The sequence below is a fragment of the Pongo abelii genome, chromosome 20 (assembly GCF_028885655.2).
Source record: "Pongo abelii isolate AG06213 chromosome 20, NHGRI_mPonAbe1-v2.0_pri, whole genome shotgun sequence".
In the NCBI taxonomy this organism is placed as follows: domain Eukaryota; kingdom Metazoa; phylum Chordata; class Mammalia; order Primates; family Hominidae; genus Pongo; species Pongo abelii.
In genome coordinates this window covers 54,316,786-54,336,647 of record NC_072005.2, presented here as the reverse complement: position 1 = coordinate 54,336,647, position 19,862 = coordinate 54,316,786, and the positions used below count along the sequence as shown (strand labels likewise).

Here is a 19,862-nt window from a genome sequence, read left to right as displayed (position 1 = left end):
AAGAAGGACATAGTTGAACAAATGTGTGAGTACATGTTGTGGAATGGTTTTCAACAATTTCAACTGAGTTTTGCCTGTTGCTGCTGTTGTATTTTAGTAGTTTGAGGCAATATTGTAACAGTGTTGACTGTGTAGACCAGGAGTCTCCAACCCCCGGGCTAGGGACTGGTACCGGTCTGTGGCGTGTTAGAAACCGGGTTGCACAGAGGAGGTGAGTGGAGGGTGAGCGGGCGAAGCTTCATCTGTGTTTATAGCTGCTCCCCATTGGTTGCATTACCGCCTGAGCTCTGCCTCCTGTCAGATCAGTGGCGGCATTACATTCTCATAGGAGCGCGAACCCTATTGTGAACTCGCATGTGAGGGATCTGGGGTGCATGCTCCTTAGGAGAATCTAACACCCGATGATCTGTCACTGTCTCCCATCACCCCGAGATAGGACCACTAGTTGCAGGAAAACAAGCTCAGGGCTCCCACTGATTCTACATTATGGTGAGTTGTTTGTATAATTATTTCATTATACATTACAATGTAATAATAGAACTTAGGTGCACAATAAATGTATTGCACTTGAATCATCCTGAGACCATCCCCTCTCTCTCCAGTCCATGGAAAAAATCGTCTTCCACTAAACCGGTCCCAGGTGCCAAAAAGGTTGGGGACCACTGGTGTAGACTGTCTGCTCTTTGTGGTCCTCAGTCACTGATCTTCCTTCCTACACTGAATCCTCACAATCCCATCACCTTCCTTTCCCCGCAATGGTGTCTAGAGTTCAAGATCAGCTTCATGGCTGTGCCTCCCCTTCTCTGGGCAAACTGCCCTCTTGTTGAGGCTATGCACATGAGCTGGGACTGCACTTGGAGGTTCCAGGCACATTGCAGGGTTGGATGATGCTCAACCGACCCAGGCCTCATCTCCACATGAGTAGCATCTCATGAGTGCACCTCCACATGCACCCTCCCTGCCTCCTCCCTCCAGTCTGTAAAATGTCTTAGCATCTCAGATTGTAAGAGTTTTGTTTGTGCAACTTCTTAGCTCTCCTTGTGGTGGTTAATATGCGAAGAAGCCGTGCAGATGTCTGATTCCCCATAGCCTGCATTATCAGTGGCTAAAATGCAGTCTAGTCCACAGCCAACACGCGATACATATTTTGAGTAAGCAAATGCCACCACACTCTCCATTTCTCTGTAAACATCAGAATATTTTTACATTGTTTACTTCTTTATTTAAAAAAGATTTTTTCCAGGTGTCACAATCATGCTTTTTTTTTTTTTTTTCAATAGCAAATTCTAGATGAAATGGGGGAGATTGTGGATGGCAGGGTCTTGGATGAGTGTGCTGGTTCAAGGCAGCTCATGTTCTGCCCAGAAGTCAAATGACCAGAAACTCAATTGTGAGACCTCACAGGAGATGGGAAGCTCATATTTATTCTCTCTTGGTGGCATGGTGACGGGGGGGCTGCTGCCAAAGGTGGGGTTGGCGGGGGGGGGGGGCTGCTGCCAAAGGTGGGGTTGGCGGGGGGGGGGGCATGCTGCAAAATTCATCTGAACTTTGAAAACATCAACGAGTCTAGATGAAAGTGTAAAACCACATTGAAGGCATCATGGGAAATATTTTTAAATTATTTTCCAAAATGGTAGCTCCAATTAGCAAATCTCTATCAACTTATAAGGGTACCGAAATTTCTGCACCATCAACAGTCTTGGTACAATCACATCCAAAAAATACATGTTTTAATTAACTCATGTAACGTTGTTATTTCATGTCTAAAACACTTTGACTGTAATTTATGTAGCACTGTATGATATGCTTTTGTAGCCCCCATAGTTCCTAAGATATTGGTCTGCAAGTTGAAAGAAATTGGAAAAATATGTTTCTTCCTCCGATGCCTTTTCTGAATTGTCAGTGAGTGACCCACAACTTAATGGGGTTTCCTCAGTGTATTAGTGTGCAAAACAAGATCCTTATGACATATGTAGAATTAAATTATTTCAGTTGGTTGCATCAAAGACTAGAAAAGCTAAATAAGGGTACATGATTTATCTCATCTCATCATATAATTTTTCCCTCTTTTGTAGTGGATCTCCAGCTTGCAGCTGCGTCAGCCCCTCCTCCTTTCTCAGGTAAGTGAAATGTTTACATTGAAGCCAAGGGTATGTATGAGACATCAAGGGGTCTTTGAGTGACAGTGGAAGGTATCCAAGTCACATGGCACCAGAACGTTACTGGCGGCAAATCCGTATGGGTCTGCAGCAACCTCAATTCTTGCCTCCTTAGAAGACAGAATTTGACTGAGGGGCATAAGGCAGGAGGAGAGACCGAGGCAAGTTTTAGAGCAGGAGAGAAAGTTTATTAAAAAGCTTTACAGCAAGAGGCCGGGTGCAGTGGCTCACGCCTGTAATCCTAGCACTTTGGGAGGCCGAGGCGGGTGGATTGCTGGAGCTCAGGCGTTCGAGACCAGCCTGGGCAACACAGTGAAATCCCCATCTCTACTTAAATACAAAAGATTAGCCGGGCGTGATGGCGGGCACCTGTAGTCCCAGCTACTCGGGAGGCTGAGGCAGGAGAATGGCTTGAACCCGGGAGACGGAGGTTGCAGTGAGCCGAGATCGCACCATTGCACTCCAGCCTGGGCGACAGAGCAAGACTCTCCGTCTACAAAAAAAAAAAAAAAAAAAAAAAAAAAATGCTTTACAGCAGGAATGAAAGGAAGGAGGAAAGTACACTTGGAAGACGGCCGAGGGGGTGACTTGAAAGACAAGTGCACGGTTTGACCTTTTGACTTGGGGTTTAATGTGTTGGCACACTTCCGGGGTCTTGCATCCCTCCTCCCCTGATTCTTCGCCTGGGGTGGGCTATCTGCCTGCATAGTGGCCCGCAGGCGCTCGGAAGGGGAGCATGCGCAGTGTGTTCATTGGAGTTGTATGCATGCTCACTTGAGGCATTCTTCCCTTATCAGCTCAACCTCCCTAAGAGGTTATAGGCCAGTTAAACTCTGCTCTTAATGCACATTCTTGAGCCCACTGGCCCAGTTCCCGAGATCTTATTGGGAAGCTGCTGATCACCAGTTTCAGGTGTTTTCTCTCTGTCAGGAGACGGCCTTTCCCTGGTGCCGGCTGCAACCAATTATTATTTTAGAGAGATGGTTTAACAACTGCCTGACCATCACCTGATGGTTGCCTGACATTTCTGGTGGGGTGAGGAGGAGTCCTCTCCTGCCCTGCTCATATCTGACGAGCTACCTGCTGTAACAACATCTCTCAGCCAGGCTCCATTCCTTCCATCCTTGTCATCTGCCAAGAATGACTGATGTCGTAGACAAACAATGAGTATGATTTAATTACAGAAGGGCGTGAGGACATCATGTAGACACAAAAGAGCATGCAACAGCAAATTATTGGGGGGTAAATATTTAATATCTTGCATCTGGGGAACTGTGAATTAAACTGTTAGAGGGACAGAGTAAAGGTGACATGAGAAGGATGGTCAAGAGCTGGAAGTTCAAAGTCCAAGAATAAAAGTTGAAATATTTTGGACTTTAGACGGAAAGGCAAGAGTAACTATTAAAGGATGGATAACAGTATGTTGGCTCTTCAAAACAGCGTGGATGATTGAGTGTGGGTTGGGAATGAATAGGAAGTGGGGAACTGTGGGGCTGTTGTAAAAGTCAAGAGCAGGTATCAGCCAAGGATCTGTTAAGGACACTGGAATTAGTATATAGCAGAGAAAAAATTATTTACATTATTTAATATAAAGAGTTGGCTGGGTGCAGTGGCTCACACTTGTAGTCTCAACACTTTGGGAGGCTGAGGCAGGTGGATCACCTGAGGTCAGGGGTTCAAGACCAGCCTGGCCAACATGGTGAAACCCTGTCTCTACTAAAAATACAAAAACTAGCCGGGCATGGTGGCAGGTGCCTGTGATCCCAGCTATTCGGGGGGCTGAGGCAGGAGAATCGCTTGAACCCAGGGGCGGAGATTGCAGTGAGCCGAGATCGCCCCATCGCACTCCGGCCTGGGGACAAGAGTGAGACTTTGTCTCAAAATAAATAAATAAATAAATAAATAAATAAAATAAAGAGTTAACACTGAGAGGACCAAGTTTCTATCATCTAGTAAGCAATAAATCCAGGTCTGGAACTCCTTGTCTCCTGATGCCTTCATGTCCACATTAATTTTAAAAATCACCCAAGGCAGCAATCTGCAATGTCCTCTGGATCTGTGTAAAGTCTTGTGTGGCAAATGACAGAAAGTCTAACTTAAATGGAGTAAAATTATCAAGAGTGTCATGGCTCAGGCGAGTTCAAGGAAGAGATGTGGGACTGACTCCAGGGAGGCTGATTCATGGGCTCAAAAAACATCACAAGGGAGGAATGTTTCTCCATGTCTTCATCCCGCCTTCCATATTGTTGGCTTCATTGTCAGGCTCCACACAGTGTAAGTTTCCGAACTCATGTCTCAAAACAGACCACTGGGAGAAAAAAGAGAGCACCTTCTGAAATGGCAATCATGCCATTTCCTAGCTGTTGTTGCCTGGAAGGCCACTGAGGCAGATTAAATAAAAAGAAATCATGCCTCACATCTGGAGGTGCAGTGAGGATCAGCTAAGGAGCTTGGTTAAGAATCAGATAAAGGTGACGTCCTAAAATAAATCAAAGAACATCTCTGTAGGTGGTGACTGCAGGCTGAGCAGCACCAACAAAAGGCTTCTACCCTTCCTAAATATAATGTTTAGGATGTGGAGCAAAGTATAGCACCTGTTGCCTGCACGTTGAAATCAAAGCTTAGTAGCTCAGTCTACAGGAAGCTGGTCCAGAACATGTCTTGAATCAAAGTCACACCTCAACCTCCATGCATCCTAAACCACGTGATATGGAAGTAATATGATTCAGCCAAGTTTATACAGACATTATATGGGGCACAACGTAAACCCTGAGTCTACATGATGGAAAAAAGTCTGTATCTTCTCCCATGTTCTTCCTTTTCTATGCATTGTATGTCTCCAGTTAAATCTCTTCTTTCATAGCTCTGCCAGCTAAGCTTTGGGGATCCAGCTGAATCCTTCTCCATACCTCTAGCATCATGCACAGTTTCTGACAATGTATGAACTAGAAGATTTGTGTTTCGTTGTTAGAGGGATTTATATATAAATGTATGTACAGCAAGATAGAGCTCTGTCTAGGATTTCAATGAAAAACACCAACTAGGAAGAAATAGGCTTCAAGAAATTGATGAGAGGAGTAGGACTGAGGAAGATACATTATTTGAGACACCTCGATGCATTTGATACTGCAAAGGGTATATTTGCTCTGTGAATGTGTGTGATTTTGTATATCCACAAATTAAGCTACAGACACAAGACAAGGAGCAATCTCCCACCCCCGAATTTTCACTCTAAGCTTGGTATAGATCCTGAATCCTGTAAGTGAGCGATTCTCAAAGTCTGAAACTCCCCCTTTCATCCAGGTGCAGCCTTTGTGAAGGAGAACCACCGGCAACTCCAAGTCAGGATGGGGGACCTGAAAGGGGTGCTCGATGATCTCCAAGACAATGAGGTTCTCACTGAGAATGAGAAGGAGCTGGTGGAACAGGAAAAGACACGGCAGAGCAAGAATGAGGCCTTGCTGAGCATGGTGGAGAAGAAAGGGGACCTGGCTCTGGACGTGCTCTTCAGAAGCATTAGTGAAAGGGACCCTTACCTCGTGTCCTATCTTAGACAGCAGAATTTGTAAGATGAGTCAGTTAGATAGTCTGGAAGAGAGAATCCAGCCTTCTCATTGGAAATGGATAAACAGAAATGTGACCATTGATTTCAGTGTTCAAGACAGAAGAAGACTGGGTAACATTTATCACACAGGCTTTCAGGACAGACTTGTAACCTGGCATGTACCTATTGACTGTATCCTCATGCATTTACCTCAAGAATGTCTGAAGAAGGTAGTAATATTCCTTTTAAATTTTTTCCAACCATGGCTTGATATATCACTATTTTATCCATTGACATGTTTCTTGAAGACCCAGGATAAAGGACATCCAGATAGGTGTGTTTATGAATGATAGGGCCTGGAAAGGCAATTTTTCCTGATTAATGTGAAAAATAATTCCTAGGGACACTCCATTTGAAGTATCACCTTCTCATAACTAAAAGCAGAAAAGCTAACAAAAGCTTCTTAGCTGAGGACACTCAAGGCATACATGATGATAGTCTTTTTTTTTTTTTATATGTTAGGACTTTAACACTTTATCTATGGCTACTATTATTAGAATAATGTAAATGTATTTGCTGAAAGAGAGCACAAAAATGGGAGAAAATGCAAACATGAGCAGAAAATATTTTCCCACTGGTGTGTAGCCTAGTACAAGGAGTTGTTGGGTTAAATGTTCATGGTCAACTCCAAGGAATACTGAGATGAAATGTGGTAAATCAACTCCACAGAACCACCAAAAAGAAAATGAGGGTAATTCAGCTTATTCTGAGACAGACATTCCTGGCAATGTACCATATAAAAAATAAGCCAACTCTGACATTTGGATTCTACCATAGACTCTGTCATTTTGTAGCCATTTCAGCTGCCTGAAATGGCTACAAAAACATGATTAATGTTTTCATGGCACACATATTTCCATCCTTTTATGTTTAATCTGTTTAAAACAAGTTCCTAGTAGACACCATCTGGTTGAGTCAGTTTTTTATGGTGTATTTTGAACCCATTCTGATAGTCTCTTTTAACTGGAAAATTTCAATTACTTATGTTAATGTAATTATTAATATGTTAGGATTTATCCTCAGTCAGCCAGTTTGTTATGTCTTTTTCTATTCTACTGTTATCACATTTGTACCACTTAAAGTGGAATCTAGGCACTTTATCACCATTTAGATCCTATTACCTTTTCTCATCTAGGATATAGTTATCTTCTACATAATCTTTCTGTATCTTAAAACCCATCAATAAATTATTATATATTTTCTACTTTTAATCACTCAGAAGATTTAAAAAACTCATGAGAAGAGTAATCTGTTATGTTTTCCCAGATATTTACCATTTCTGTTGCTCTTCCTTCATTATTTTCCAAATTTCATTCTGCAAATTTCCACTTCGTCTGATAGATGTTTTTTAGTTCTTTTAGAGTGGTTCTGATAGGTACAGATTCTCTTATTTTTTGCTTCCTCTGAGGACATCTTTTTCTCACCTTCATTCTCAGTGATGTTTTTTGCTTGATGTAGTATTTTTAGTTGACATTGTTTTCTGTTCAGCAATTTCCTTTTAGCTTCCGTATTTCCTGATGAGAAATCTGCAATCATTCAAATTGTTGTTTCCCTGTATGTAGTGTGCCATTTTTCTGTCAGATTTCAAGGTATTTTTCTTTATCTTTAGTTTTTAGCCATTTCATTATGTTGGGGATGAGTTTCCTTGTTTTATTCCCCTTGGAATTTGCTCCATTTCATAAATAATTTGCAGTTTTATGTCTTTTACCAGACTCAGAGGTTTTCAGCCATAATTTCTAAAAATATTTTTTATTAGCCTGATTCTCATCTTTATAGGAAATAGTTTCAATGATGACAAGTTCCAATAGCTTATATGCCCAGAAGGCCTTCAAAATAAGAATTTTGAAAGGATACAGAAAACAAACTTATATATCCTTCTCATGTTTTCTACTGTAAAATTCATATGTTTTGCTACTCTAAACCTAGTTTGAAATAAACAGTCTTGAGAATAGATGAAAATTTTGATGAATAGTGGAATTCTTTTAAATGGAAACCTCTTACATGTGATTTTGCTTGCCATCTAGAAATAAACCATAGTATTTATGTTGAATCAATCAATATTATATTTTTTTTCCTCCTCTTCTGAAACTCTTATTGTGGAAATGTTAGACTTTTATGTTTTCCTAAATATCCCTGATATTCTACTTATTAGGACATCTTTTCATTTTTTCCATTATTCTGATTGGGTAATTTTAATTTGTCTATTTTCAAATTTGCTAGAGTGTTCACCTGCTGTTATCTGTGTTGTCCCACTGAGTGCATTCACCACCTTTTAAATTTTGGTGACTGTATGTATCAGTTCTAAAATTTCCATTTTGTTGTTCTCTATATTTTAAATTTCTTGGCTTATATTCTATTTTCCTGCAAATGTGTCAGCATTTGCTTGTTTGAGCTTTTTTTTTTTTTTCAAGACAAGGTCTCAACTCTGTTACCCAGGCTGGAGTGCAGTGGTGCGATCTCAGCTCACTGCAGCCTCTGCCTCCTGGTTCAAGCGATTCTTGTGCCTCAGCCTCCTGAGTAGCTGGGATTACAGGCATGCACCACCACAGCCCAGCTAATTTTTTGTATTTTTAGTAGAGACAGAGTTTTGCTATGTTGGCCAGTCTGGTTTTGAACTCCTGGCCTCAAGTGATCCACCCACCTCAGCCTCCAAAAGTGCTGGGATTATAGGCCACTACACCTGGCACATTTGAGTTGTTTTTTTTTTTTTTTTTTGAGATGGAGTCTCGCTCTGTCATCCAGGCTGGAGTGCAGTGGTGTGATCTCAGCTCACTGTAGCTTCTGTCTCCTGGGCTCAAGTGATTCTCTTGCCTCAGCCTCCTGAGTAGCTAGGACTATAGGTGCATGCCACCATGCCTGGCTAATTTTTTTAAAAAAATATTTTTAGTAGAGACAGGGTTTCACCATGTTGGCCAGGATGGTCTCGATCTTCTGACCTCATGATCCACCCGCCTCGGCCTTCCAAAGTGCTGGGATTACAGGCATGAGCCACTGCGCCTGGCCTCATTTGAGTATTTTTATAATGTCTCTTTTAAAGTCTTTGTCAGATAATTCCACCGTACGTGTTATTCAGTGTTTGGTGTCCACTGAGTTGTCATTTGCCGGACAAATGGAGATTTTTGCAGCTCATCCTTGTATTCTCAGTAGTTTTGATATGTACCCTTGACATATGAATGTTATCTTATGAGACTCTGTGTTTTATTTGTATCCAACAGAAGATATTTATTATTTATTTAGTTTTCTGTGAACTGAGGTCTTAATATCAGCTCATTTTAAAAGTCTTTGCAGTGGTATTCGGATCTATCCTGTGTGTGCCTGTGAGACTGGGTGCAGTGTATCCTGTTAGCTCCATTCTCAGGGCGTTTGAATGTGAATTAGGACCAGTGCAATGAATGCTCAAGTTGGGGTTGGGCATTAGAATTCATAAAAGTCTTTATATGCTCAGATTCTGCAGCTCCATCCTCTTCATGATTGTGATAGTGAGGACAGTGGAATTTTGCAGTTGTCTATACCTTATCTTGAAGTAGAACTAAATTGTTACATTTGAAGAATGTACTTCATAAATTTACAAAAATAAAAAAAAGTTAATGTTATTAAAACAAAAAGGCACAAATTTTTAGAAGTTAAATTGATTTATTTGAGTATGCTAAATTAAAAATAGAAGGCCGGATGCAGTGGCTCACACCTGTAATCCCAGCACTTTGGGAGGCCGAGGTGGGTGAATCAGATGAGGCCAGGAGCTCGAGACCAGCCTGGCCAACATGGTGAAACCTCGTCTCTACTAAAAATACAAAAATTAGCTGGGCATGTTGGTGCAGGTCTGTAATCCCAGCTGCTTGGAAGGCTAAGGCATGAGAATCACTTGAGCCTGGGAGGCAGGGGTTGCAGTGAGCCAAGATCACACCACTGCACTCCAGCCTGGCTGACAAAGTCTCACTCTGTCTCAAAAAACAAACAAACAAACAAACAAAACAACAAAAAAAGAAGAAGTTCATTAGAATGAAGCCACTAAGAAGAAGATGTAAATATCAGGTGATACTTACAATACATAAAAATGATTCAACATGAGTAAACAGACAGAAAACTCCTTGTGAAAAATGGGCAAAGGTTATGAGTAAAATGTTACAGTTTGTAAATCGCAATGGACAATGAACAAAAGTAGAATTTCATACGTCTAGTTATCAGAAACCTCATATTAAAAACCATAAAAATACTACATTTTATATTCATCAAACTTCCATTTATTAAGAAGTCAGTAATGCCTACTACTTGGTGAGTATATGGAGCACAGATGTAAGTTCTGCTGTTGGTAATGCTTGATTTTGGAAATTAATCTGAAGTTATACAGTGAAGTTAAAGGTATGTATACTACCTTATCCTGCTCAGGCTGCCATAACAAAATACCATGGACTCAGTGGCTTAAACAGTAAAATTTTATTTCTTACAGTTCTGCAGGCTGGGAAGTCCTAGATAAATATTTGGCCAATTCAGCATGTTTTTTTTTTTTTTTTTTTTCTTTTTTTCTTTTGAGACAGAGTCTCTCTGTCGCCCAGGTTGGAGTGCAGTGGCGTGATCTCAGCCCACTGCAACCTCCGCCTCCCAGGTTCAAGTGATTCTCCTGCCTCAGCCTCTGGAGTAGCTGGGATTACAGGTGCCCACCACCACGCCCAGCTAAGTTTTGTATTTTTAGTAGAACAGAGAGGAGAAAGTTAGGGGTGAGTCAGAGGAAGTACGAGAGCAATTGCTAAGAGATGAGGTCAAACTGTTAGGAACCAGGAAAGCCTCCTGTCACTTGTCACCCCACACATCAGGGCTGTCCAACAGAACTTTCTGCAGTGATGGTGTTACCCTATGAAAGGTCCTGACTGTGAGTTGTTAGGGTTCTTGGTGTGTGGAACAAAGAATTGAACAAAATGCACAAACAAAGCAACTAAAGAGCAGAGTAACAAAAGCTCAGATTTATGGAAGTGAAAGTACACTCCACAGAATCGGAGTGGGCTTGAGCAAGTGGCTCAAGAGCCCCGGACTGCAGTGCTCTTTAGAGTTTTCATTAAGCTAAAAGAATTTGGTAACACCCCTAGGTGCCCTTTAGAGGCCTCCAATTGGTTACACCCTATGAAGGATTGGCCCATGACCAATCAGAGGCTGAAGTGGAGACTTCTGTCTTGTTATCACAGGAGTGAGGATGTGGCCTGGATGCTGCCCAATCTTGCCTAGAACTGGCTGCACCTGCTTGTGCCTTAACCCTTGGTTACCCTAAATCCCTGTTATCCAGACTCATTGGGACTGCTCTAGATCTTCACTGTCCAATACAGTAGGCACTTTCTGAAATGTGCTGAGTTTTATTTCATTATAATTAATGTAATGCATCCACATGTGGCTAGCTGCTACTGTTCTATTGAAATGCAGCTATACAACTTCCCATAATGTTTCAAAACACCAAATTCTTCTGTAACTCCCCCAGTCTCCCAAAACATCTTATAAAAATCCTATAACAACTGGCTGGGGGCGATGACTCACGGCTGTAATCCCAGCACTTTGGGAGGCTGAGGCAGGCGGGTCACTTGAGGTTAGGAGCTCGAGACCAGCCTGGCCAACGTGGTGAAACCCCGTCTCTACTGAAAATACAAAAATTAGCCAGGCGTGGTGGCGCACACCTGTAATCCCAGCTACTCGGGAGGCTGAGGCAGGAGAATTGCTTGAACTCAGAAGGTGGAGGTTGCAGTGAGCCAAGATTGCACCACTACACTCCAGCCTGGGTGACAGAGTGAGACTCTGTCTCAAAAAATAAAAATAAAAATCCTATAACGACTGCACAATGCTCAAACGGCCCAATTCTCTACCTTTCCTTTTATACCTTACTACTGCTCTCTTGTTGCTCCCATCATGCCTCACTCCCTACTCACATTTCCCAGACGGAGGTTACATGTGACATGGCAGCTGAGAGCCCAGACTCTGGGGCCCGATTGTGTGGGTCCAAATTCTGGTTCTAACACCTCTGGCCAAGTTATTTAACCTCTCTGTGGTGTAGTCTTCTCATCTGTAAAATGGGGGCGTGACAGTAACGCCACCTCATAGGAATGTTGGGATGCCTCCACACAGCAGTCATTGTAAAGCAGAGATGGGTACAAGTAGCTTTATTATATATTATCTGTTTAACAATTGTATATGGGCCAGGCGCAGTGGCTCACGCCTATAATCCCAGCACTTTGGGAGACTGAGGTGGGTGAATCTCTTGAGGTCAGGAGTTCAAGACCAGCCTGGCCAACATGGTGAAACCCCTTCTCTACTAAAACTACAAAAATTAGCCGGGGGTGGTGGTGCGCACCTGCAATCCCAGCTACTCAGGAGGCTGAGGCAGGAGAATCGCTTGAACCCGGGAAGCAGAGGTTGAAATGAGCAGAGATCACGCCACTGCACTCCAGCCTGGGCAACAGCGTAAGACTCCATCTCAAAAACAAGCAAACAATTGTATATGGCTGAAACTTTCCATAATAAAACGTTTTTTAAAATAGGAGTACTTAGCATAGTCTCCAGCACACAGTAAGTGCTGATCTTAGCGTTAGCTTCAACACTTCAACTTTTCCTGACTATCCCCAGCTCCTCCTACAACCCAATTACTCTATAATACCTGTTTCCCCTATAATAACCCACTCTTCACAAACACTTAAATCAACCATAATGAGAGTTGCCAAATAAAATACAGGATGCCCAGCTAAATTTGAATTTCAGATAAACAACAGAGAGTAACTACAATATTATGCATTTTCTGAAATTAGAATTTAACTGGCCATTGCTTTTCCCCTAAATCTGGTAACTCTATCACTAAATGCCTTTGCATACTGAGGAATCCCCAGTGCTTCCTAGAGGCTGCTACTGAGTTGGCCTTCTATAAATAGCAACAGAATTAACTTATATAATACCTCAATTCCCTTATAAAACTTCCAGCTTCTCCTTACAGCACCAGTTCTTCCCAATCACCTCCCAGTCCCTCCTATAGAGGACAACAGTCCCCTTTTCTTACACCTCCCCTTCTCCATGAAACCCCAATTCCTTCTATAGTCACATCTGTCCTGTTTACCAGTACTGTCAACCGTGCCTGGCTTCCAGCAGGAGCTCTATAAATAACTGCAGAATGGAAAATGAGCTTAATACCCCAATTTTCCATCCTGCTTTGGGAGGCTGAGGCGGGCGGATCCTACTGCGTTTCCACTTCCCCATTGAGCATCCCAAGTACTTAGTAACATGTCGATTTCAATGATCTCCCCAAATCTTCTTATTACATAGGAATTCATCAAAACACTCCCTCTCCTTGAAAACATCCCATTTCCCCTCAACTCCCCTTACTGCAGACTGATTCCTCCGGCACACTCTCCATCCCTTCAGTTCCCAGGCTGTTAGTCTAATTTCTCCCGCGAGGTTTCTAATCCCCGTCCCCTTCCACTCCAGGGTTACTGTGGCAACGCCAACCTTTGAATCCCCCTCGTGCGCGCTGAGCGGCTCGTAACCATGGAGACCGAAGCAGGTTTCCCGCCCCCGCCTCCTCACCCAGAGACTGCAGCCCCGGGGCCCAGACCCTTTGGACGAGGAGATCCAAGCGGGCCCCAAAATACTCAGCGTGTAAAGGGTCCTCGCCACTCCTCTCCCGCCAGCCGACGAAGGAAACACCCCGCAGCCTGCACATGCTCAGATGGAGCTCTGGGCCCGCGGATTCCACTGCGCAGGCCCTCACGCTTAGCAAAGGGACTTGGGCGCGAAAGCGCTGGTGGCGCTCAGCCGGCTGGGAGTTGTAGCTTTCTGGCTGCTACAGCAGGAGATACAGGTGGCCAATGGGTGAGCTTGCTGGAGGTAGGAACAAGGTTAAGGAAGCTGAGATCTTCGTGCAGACTGAATCGTTACCATAGCAACAATGAAGCATCGGGAAGGGCTAGTTCTGCTAGGCAGTCTGCCATTTTCATTCTTTCATCTTTTTTTTTTTTTAACTCAAAGCTTACTTTGCAACGGGCACTGTTCTAGGCACTGGGGATACAATGGAAAACAAAATAGAGCTTATATTTTGGCGGGAGGAGATCGACTTAATAACGGTGAACACGTCACTGGAAAAAGCAGTATGTTAATAAGTAACTGGGCTGCTTTGGGGAAAATGGAAATGCAGGCAATGTTAGAACACTGGTACACACACTAATTCATTTATCCTCACATAGCCCTATAGACAGATACTATTATGACCCCTCAACTGTAACATAGGCTGAACAACTGAAGGTCACATGACAAGGAAGTAGTGGAGCTGGGATTTGAACCCAGGCAGTATGGCTTCATACTTGATAAACTTAATCACAATGCCAAACTGGTAAATAGCTGTGTGGCATAATTTCAGGTAGTGATAAGTGCTGCGAAGGATAAAGCAAAGAAAGGGGCTGGGATGGCTCTTTAGAGAGACTACTTAAGGATGGCTTTCAGGAAGAGGTGGCATTTGAGCAGGGGCCTGAGGGATTGATGTGACTTGTGATAAAAGAAAAACTTCAGACGAATTAAATTTAAAGAAGTTTAATTGGCTGGGCACGGTGGCTCATGCCTGTAATCCCAGCACTTTGGGAGGCTGAGGAGGGCGGATGGCTTCAAGTCAGGAGCTTGAGACCAGCCTGGTCAACATGGCGAAACCCCGTCTCTACTACAAATACAAAAATTAGCTGGACGTGGTGGTGGGCACCTGTAGTCCCAGCTACTCGGGAGGCTGAGGCACAAGAATTGCTTGAACCCAGAAGGTGGAGGTTGTAAGTGAGCTGAGATGGCGTCACTGCGCTCCAGCCTGTGCAACAGAGTGAGACTCCATCTCTAAATAAATAAATAGAGTTTAATTGAGCAATGAAGGATTCACGAATCAGGCATCCTCGGGCCAGAGTAGGCTGAAACTCCAGCACAGCCATGTGGTGGAAGATTTATGGACAGAAAAAGGAAAGTGACATACAGAAAACGTAAGTGAGATACAGAAACAGCTGGATTGATTACAGCTCGGTGTTTGCCTTATTTGAACACAATTCGAAAAGTTGGCTACATTTGATTGCCCCAAACTTGGTGATTGGCACAAGTGTAGGCCACCTTCTGTTTACACCTCCACTTGTTATAGTTCACGATGTACAGAACAACCTTCAGGCCGAACTTAAAATATGTAAGGAGGCAGCTTTAGGCTAAACTTGATTTAACACTTGTGAGCTGGACATGTGGGGCATATAGAGGGTTAAGTTTCACTAACCTTTAGTTTCCTCTTGCCTTCCTGAAGGGCCAAATACTGTAATACGTGCAGTTCCCTCCAATAGGAACGTACTTCTTCATTCTCTTTCCCTGGTAAACACATTCTTCAAGGTCCAGTTCTGTGAAGATCCTTCTGCCTGTTTTTTAAAATTTCTTTTTATTTGTTTGTTTATGGTCACATATGTCTCTTCCTAGTCTGGACTCATCCAATCCATTTGTCACAGTAAAGCTTCTGGGGCAGGGGAGGTGGTTATTCTAATGTACATCCAATCAAGCCACTCTCTGTTTAAAACCTTTTGAAGGCTTCCCATACCTCCCAGGATAAAGACTTACCTCATCTTCTACCTTTAAGGGCTTGCGGATTTCACTATCCAAATCTCTCCCTCTCTCACGCTCTGACCCATCTACACTGGCCCATCTTCTCTTTACCTTGTGGGCTGAGCTCTTTTCCACCCCAGGGCTCTGTGTGTGATTTGGTGAATCAATTAATGAATTAATTCAGCTTCCCGTCACTAACCAGATAACCCACATCTAAGAATCTAATGATAAAACAGGCAAGTGGAGAAGTTTTGGATTTGGTTTGCACTCAATTGCTGCTGTTTGCCTTCCCAGGATCCGTCCTGCCTCCCTTCCTTCCTTTCCTATTTTTTATTTTTTATTTTAAGAGATGGGCATCTCCGGGCGCGGTGGCTCACGCCTGTAATCCCAGCACTTTGGGAGGCTGAGGTGGGCGAATCATGAGGTCAGGAGATCGAGACCATCCTGGCTAACACGGTGAAACCCCGTCTCTACTAAAAAATAGAAAAAATTAGCCGGGTGTGGTGGCGGCTGCCTGTAGTCCCAGCTACTCGGGAGGCTGAGGCAGGAGAATGGTGTGAACCCAGGAGGCAGAGCTTGCAGTGAGCCGAGATCATGCCGCTGCATTCCAGCCTGGGCGACAGAGCGAGACTCCGTCTCAAAAAAAAAAAGAGATGGGCATCGTGGGTGTGACTAGCTGGGGCCAGTGTCATGGGAGGTAAAGGCATTTATCAAGACAGTCGTAGGGAAAGAAAGGCAGATTTATTAGACAGATAGTACATTGCAAGAAAGCAATGGGCAGCACAGCAGAGGAAGAGCTGTCTGCAAAGGCAAGGGCTGCAGGGAAGTTTCATAGGGTTGTGCTGAAGGGGTCTACGTGCTGAACGAGTTACCCTAGTCCTCCCGGCCGAGGCATTTTTTGAGACAGAGTCTCACTCTGTCACCCAGGCTGGAGTGCAGTGGAACAATCATGGCTCACTGCAGCTTCGACCTCCCAGGCTCAGGCGATCCTCCCACCTTAGCCTCTTGAGTAGCTGGGATCACAGACGTGCACCATCATACCAGGCTAATTTTGTTTCTATTTTTGTAGAAACGGGGTCTTCCTATGTTGCCCAGGTTGGTCTTGAACTCCTGGGCTCAAGCGGTCCTCCCACTTTGGCCTCCCAAAGTGCTGGGATTTCAGACATGAGCCACCAAGCCCTGCCAAGGCCTTTTTAGTTCACCCAAAAGCCAGATGACTCCCAATATGTGGGCAAGCCCAACGAAGATTAGCTACTTTATCAAGATTAGCTGCTTTCATTTTTTTTTAAAGAAGCCTATTTCAGATAATTGTAGGTTTATGATCAGTTGCTTTGCTTTTCAAAGTATAACATGCATACTAGGATCTTGTTAGAATGAGATTCTGATTCTGTAGTTTTGGAATGGGTCTGAGCATCTGCATTTCTTTCTTTCTTTTTTCTTTCTTTCTTTCTCTTGAGATGGAGTTTTACTTTGTTGCACAGCCTGGAGTGCAGTGGAGCGATCTCGGCTCACTGCAACCTCCTCCTCCTGGGTTCAAGAGATTCTCCTGCCTCAGCCTCCCGAGTAGCTGGGACTACAGGCGCGCCACCACGCCCAGCTAATTTTTGTATTTTTAGTAGAGGCAGGGTTTCACCTTGTTGGCCAGCATGGTCTTGATCTCCTGACCTCAGGTGATCCGCCCACCTCAGCCTCCCAAAGTGCTGGGATTACAGGCGTGAGCCACCGTGCCCAGCTGAGTATCTGCATTTCTAACAAGCTCCTAAGGAATGTTCATGACACTGTTGCATGCACCACACTTTGAAAAGCAAGGGTCTAGCCAACCCCTCAGGTGACCCAAGACTCATAAGCAATACATGTTCATTTTTATTATTGTTTTAACTTTTAAGTTTAGGGGTACATGTGCAGGTTTGTTGTATAGGTAAACTTTTATCATGGGGGTTTGTTGTACAGATTATTTTGTCACCCAGGTATTAAGCCTAGTACCCGTTAGTTATTTTTCCTGATTCTCTCCCTCCTCCCATCCTCCACCCCGCAGTAGGTCTCCATGTGTGTTGCCCCCCCTCTGTGTGTCATTTCTTCTCATCATTTAGCTCCCACTTATAAGTGAGAGCATGCAGTATTTGGTTTTCAGTTCCTGTGTTAGTTTGTTAAGGATAATGACCTCCAGCTCCATTCATGTCCCTGCAAAGAACAGGATCTCGTTCGTTTAATGGCTCTATAGTATTCCATGGTGTATATGTACCATATTTTCTTTATCTAGCTTATGATTGTTGATGGGCATTTAGGTTGATTCCAAATACATGTTTATTGTTACATACTTGGGAAGTTTTACAGTTGTTAACACAGCATTTATGTAGCCATAGATAACTGATACCCTCCATAAATCCAACCTGCTGCTTCCTTGAGACTTAATATATGAATGCTGATAGAATGATATTGTTAGATCAAGATAGGAGGGTGTGATATGGGAACTTCTAGTCCCAGCTTTCTCAGGAGAGAGCTGTCTTTTGAAGAAATCCATTGAACGAAAAGCAGGCGAGAGAGGAGAAACCTGACATTGTTTGAGCCCCTGCAATCAGCTGCCATCAAAGCCTTTGACTTCTCATGACTTGGATCACTGAATCATTTTTTTCTTTTTTCTTTTTTTTTTTTTGACAGAGTCTCGTTCTGTCACCCAGGCTGGAGTGCAGTGGCACGATCTTGTCTCACTGCAACCTGCGCCTCTCGGGTTCAAGCAATTCTCATGCTTCAGGCGCCCAAGTAGCTGGGACTACAGGCACCCGCCACCACATCTGGCTAATTTTTGTATTTTTAGTAGAGACAGGATTTTGCCTTGTTGGCCAGGCTGGTCTTGAACTCCTGGCCTTAAGTGATCCACCTGCCTCGGCCTCCCAAAGTGCTGGGATTACAGGTGTGAGCCACCACACCTGGCCTGAATTGTCTTTTATCTCAAGTTCCTTCATTGCTACTCAAAGTGTGCTCCACAACCCAGCACAACCACATCATCGGAGAGCTTGCTAGAATGTTGGGCCCCATCTTAGACCTACTGAGTCCGACTCTGTATTTTAAGAAGGTGCCCAGGTGACTCGTGTCCACACTAAAATTTGAAAAGTGCTGAGGTACTTCAACCTGGACTTTGTCACCTATAATAGAATTAAATCCCTTTCATCAGTTGCAACAACAGAAACCCCAACTCAAACTTCCCTAAATCATTAGGGTATCTTTGATTGGCCAGGTACAATGGCTGTCATCTGTAATTCCAGCACTTTGGGAGGCTGAAGCGGGGGCATCGCTTGAGGCCAGGAGTTTGAGAACAGCCCAAGTAACGTAGCAAGAGACCTCATCTTTACAAAAAGTAAAAAAAAAAAAAAAAAAAAAAAAAAAAGAAAAGAAAAGAAAAAGAAATTAGCTAGGTGGTAGCATGAGCCTATAGTCCTAGCTACTCAGGAGGCTGAGCTGGAGGATCCCTTGAGCCCAAGAGTTGGAAGGCTGCAGTGAGCTATGTTTGCGCCACTGCACTCCAGCCTGGGCCAGAGCGAGACCTTGTCTCTAACAAAAAAGATATATTTTACTTAAGAAGCCCCATGGTAGAGCAGACTCCAGAGACTCAACTGAGCCAAGCAAAGATCCAGATTTTCTTCATCTCAGCTGTGTCATCCTCAGTGTGGACTTCGTTATCACACCATACCAAGGTCATCATCAGCAGGTCTAGGCTGGATCATGTCTCTAGGCCTTCTTAGGAGTGACAGAATCTTTATTAGAAGCCTCCTAGGCCGGGCGCAGTGGCTTACGCTTGTGATCCCAGCACTTCAGGAGGCTGAGGCGAGCAGGTCACCTCAGGTCAGGGGTTTGAGACCAGCCTGGCCAACATGGTGAAGCCCCATCTCTACTAAAAATACAAAAATTTGCCAGGTGTGATGGCACACACCTGTAATCCCAGCTACTCAGGTGACAGGTATGAAAATCGCTCGAACCTGGGAGGTGGAGGTTGCAGTGAGCCGGGAACGTGCCACTGCATTCCAGCCTGGGTAACAGAGCAAGACTCTCAAAAAAAAAAAAAAAAAAAGAAAAAAAGAAAAAAAGAAAAGCTTCCTAGTTCTGAGCACAGTGGCTCACACCTGTAATCCCAGCACTTTGGGAGGCTGTGGCAGGAGGACTGCTTAAGCCAAGGAGTCCAAGACCAGCCTGAGTGACATAGCAAGACCCTGTCTCTACAAAAACATAAAAATAAAAAAGCCTCCCACCTCAACCTGAGCAGACTCGTTGACCAGGACTGGGTCACATGCCCATTCTGTGGCCAGGACATTTGGCACGAGTCAGTCATTTGAAGGTAGAATCGACTCATGTCAAGAAGTTGCCACGGGGACGCACTGGTCCAGATGATGAAGAAGGAAGCTTGAGTTGCTACGGAGATGAATTCATTGTGACTCCTGTATCCCTCAGGCCCCAGGAGGCCTTGTTGGTAGAAAGAATGAAGGAACGCTGGACCATCTCAACTGTTCCCTGGATCTGGGACTCCCAGCCAACCT

At 43.9% G+C, this 19,862-nt stretch overlaps 1 protein-coding gene across 6 annotated transcripts in view; it reads left to right on the top strand.

Annotated features, from left to right (window-relative positions):
* Window positions 1-7,817, top strand: part of LOC129052007 (caspase recruitment domain-containing protein 8-like) — a 61,359-nt gene extending 53,542 nt beyond the window's left edge. For all 6 annotated transcript variants that reach the window (XM_063720174.1, XM_063720173.1, XM_054540827.2 and 3 more), the window contains 2 exons: window positions 2,076-2,120; window positions 5,463-7,817. In XM_063720174.1, coding sequence (XP_063576244.1) covers window positions 2,076-2,120; window positions 5,463-5,728 — 311 coding nt within the window. In that variant the 3' untranslated portion in view covers window positions 5,729-7,817. The remainder of the gene's footprint in view (window positions 1-2,075; window positions 2,121-5,462) is intronic.
* The last annotated feature ends 12,045 nt before the right edge of the window (window positions 7,818-19,862 follow it).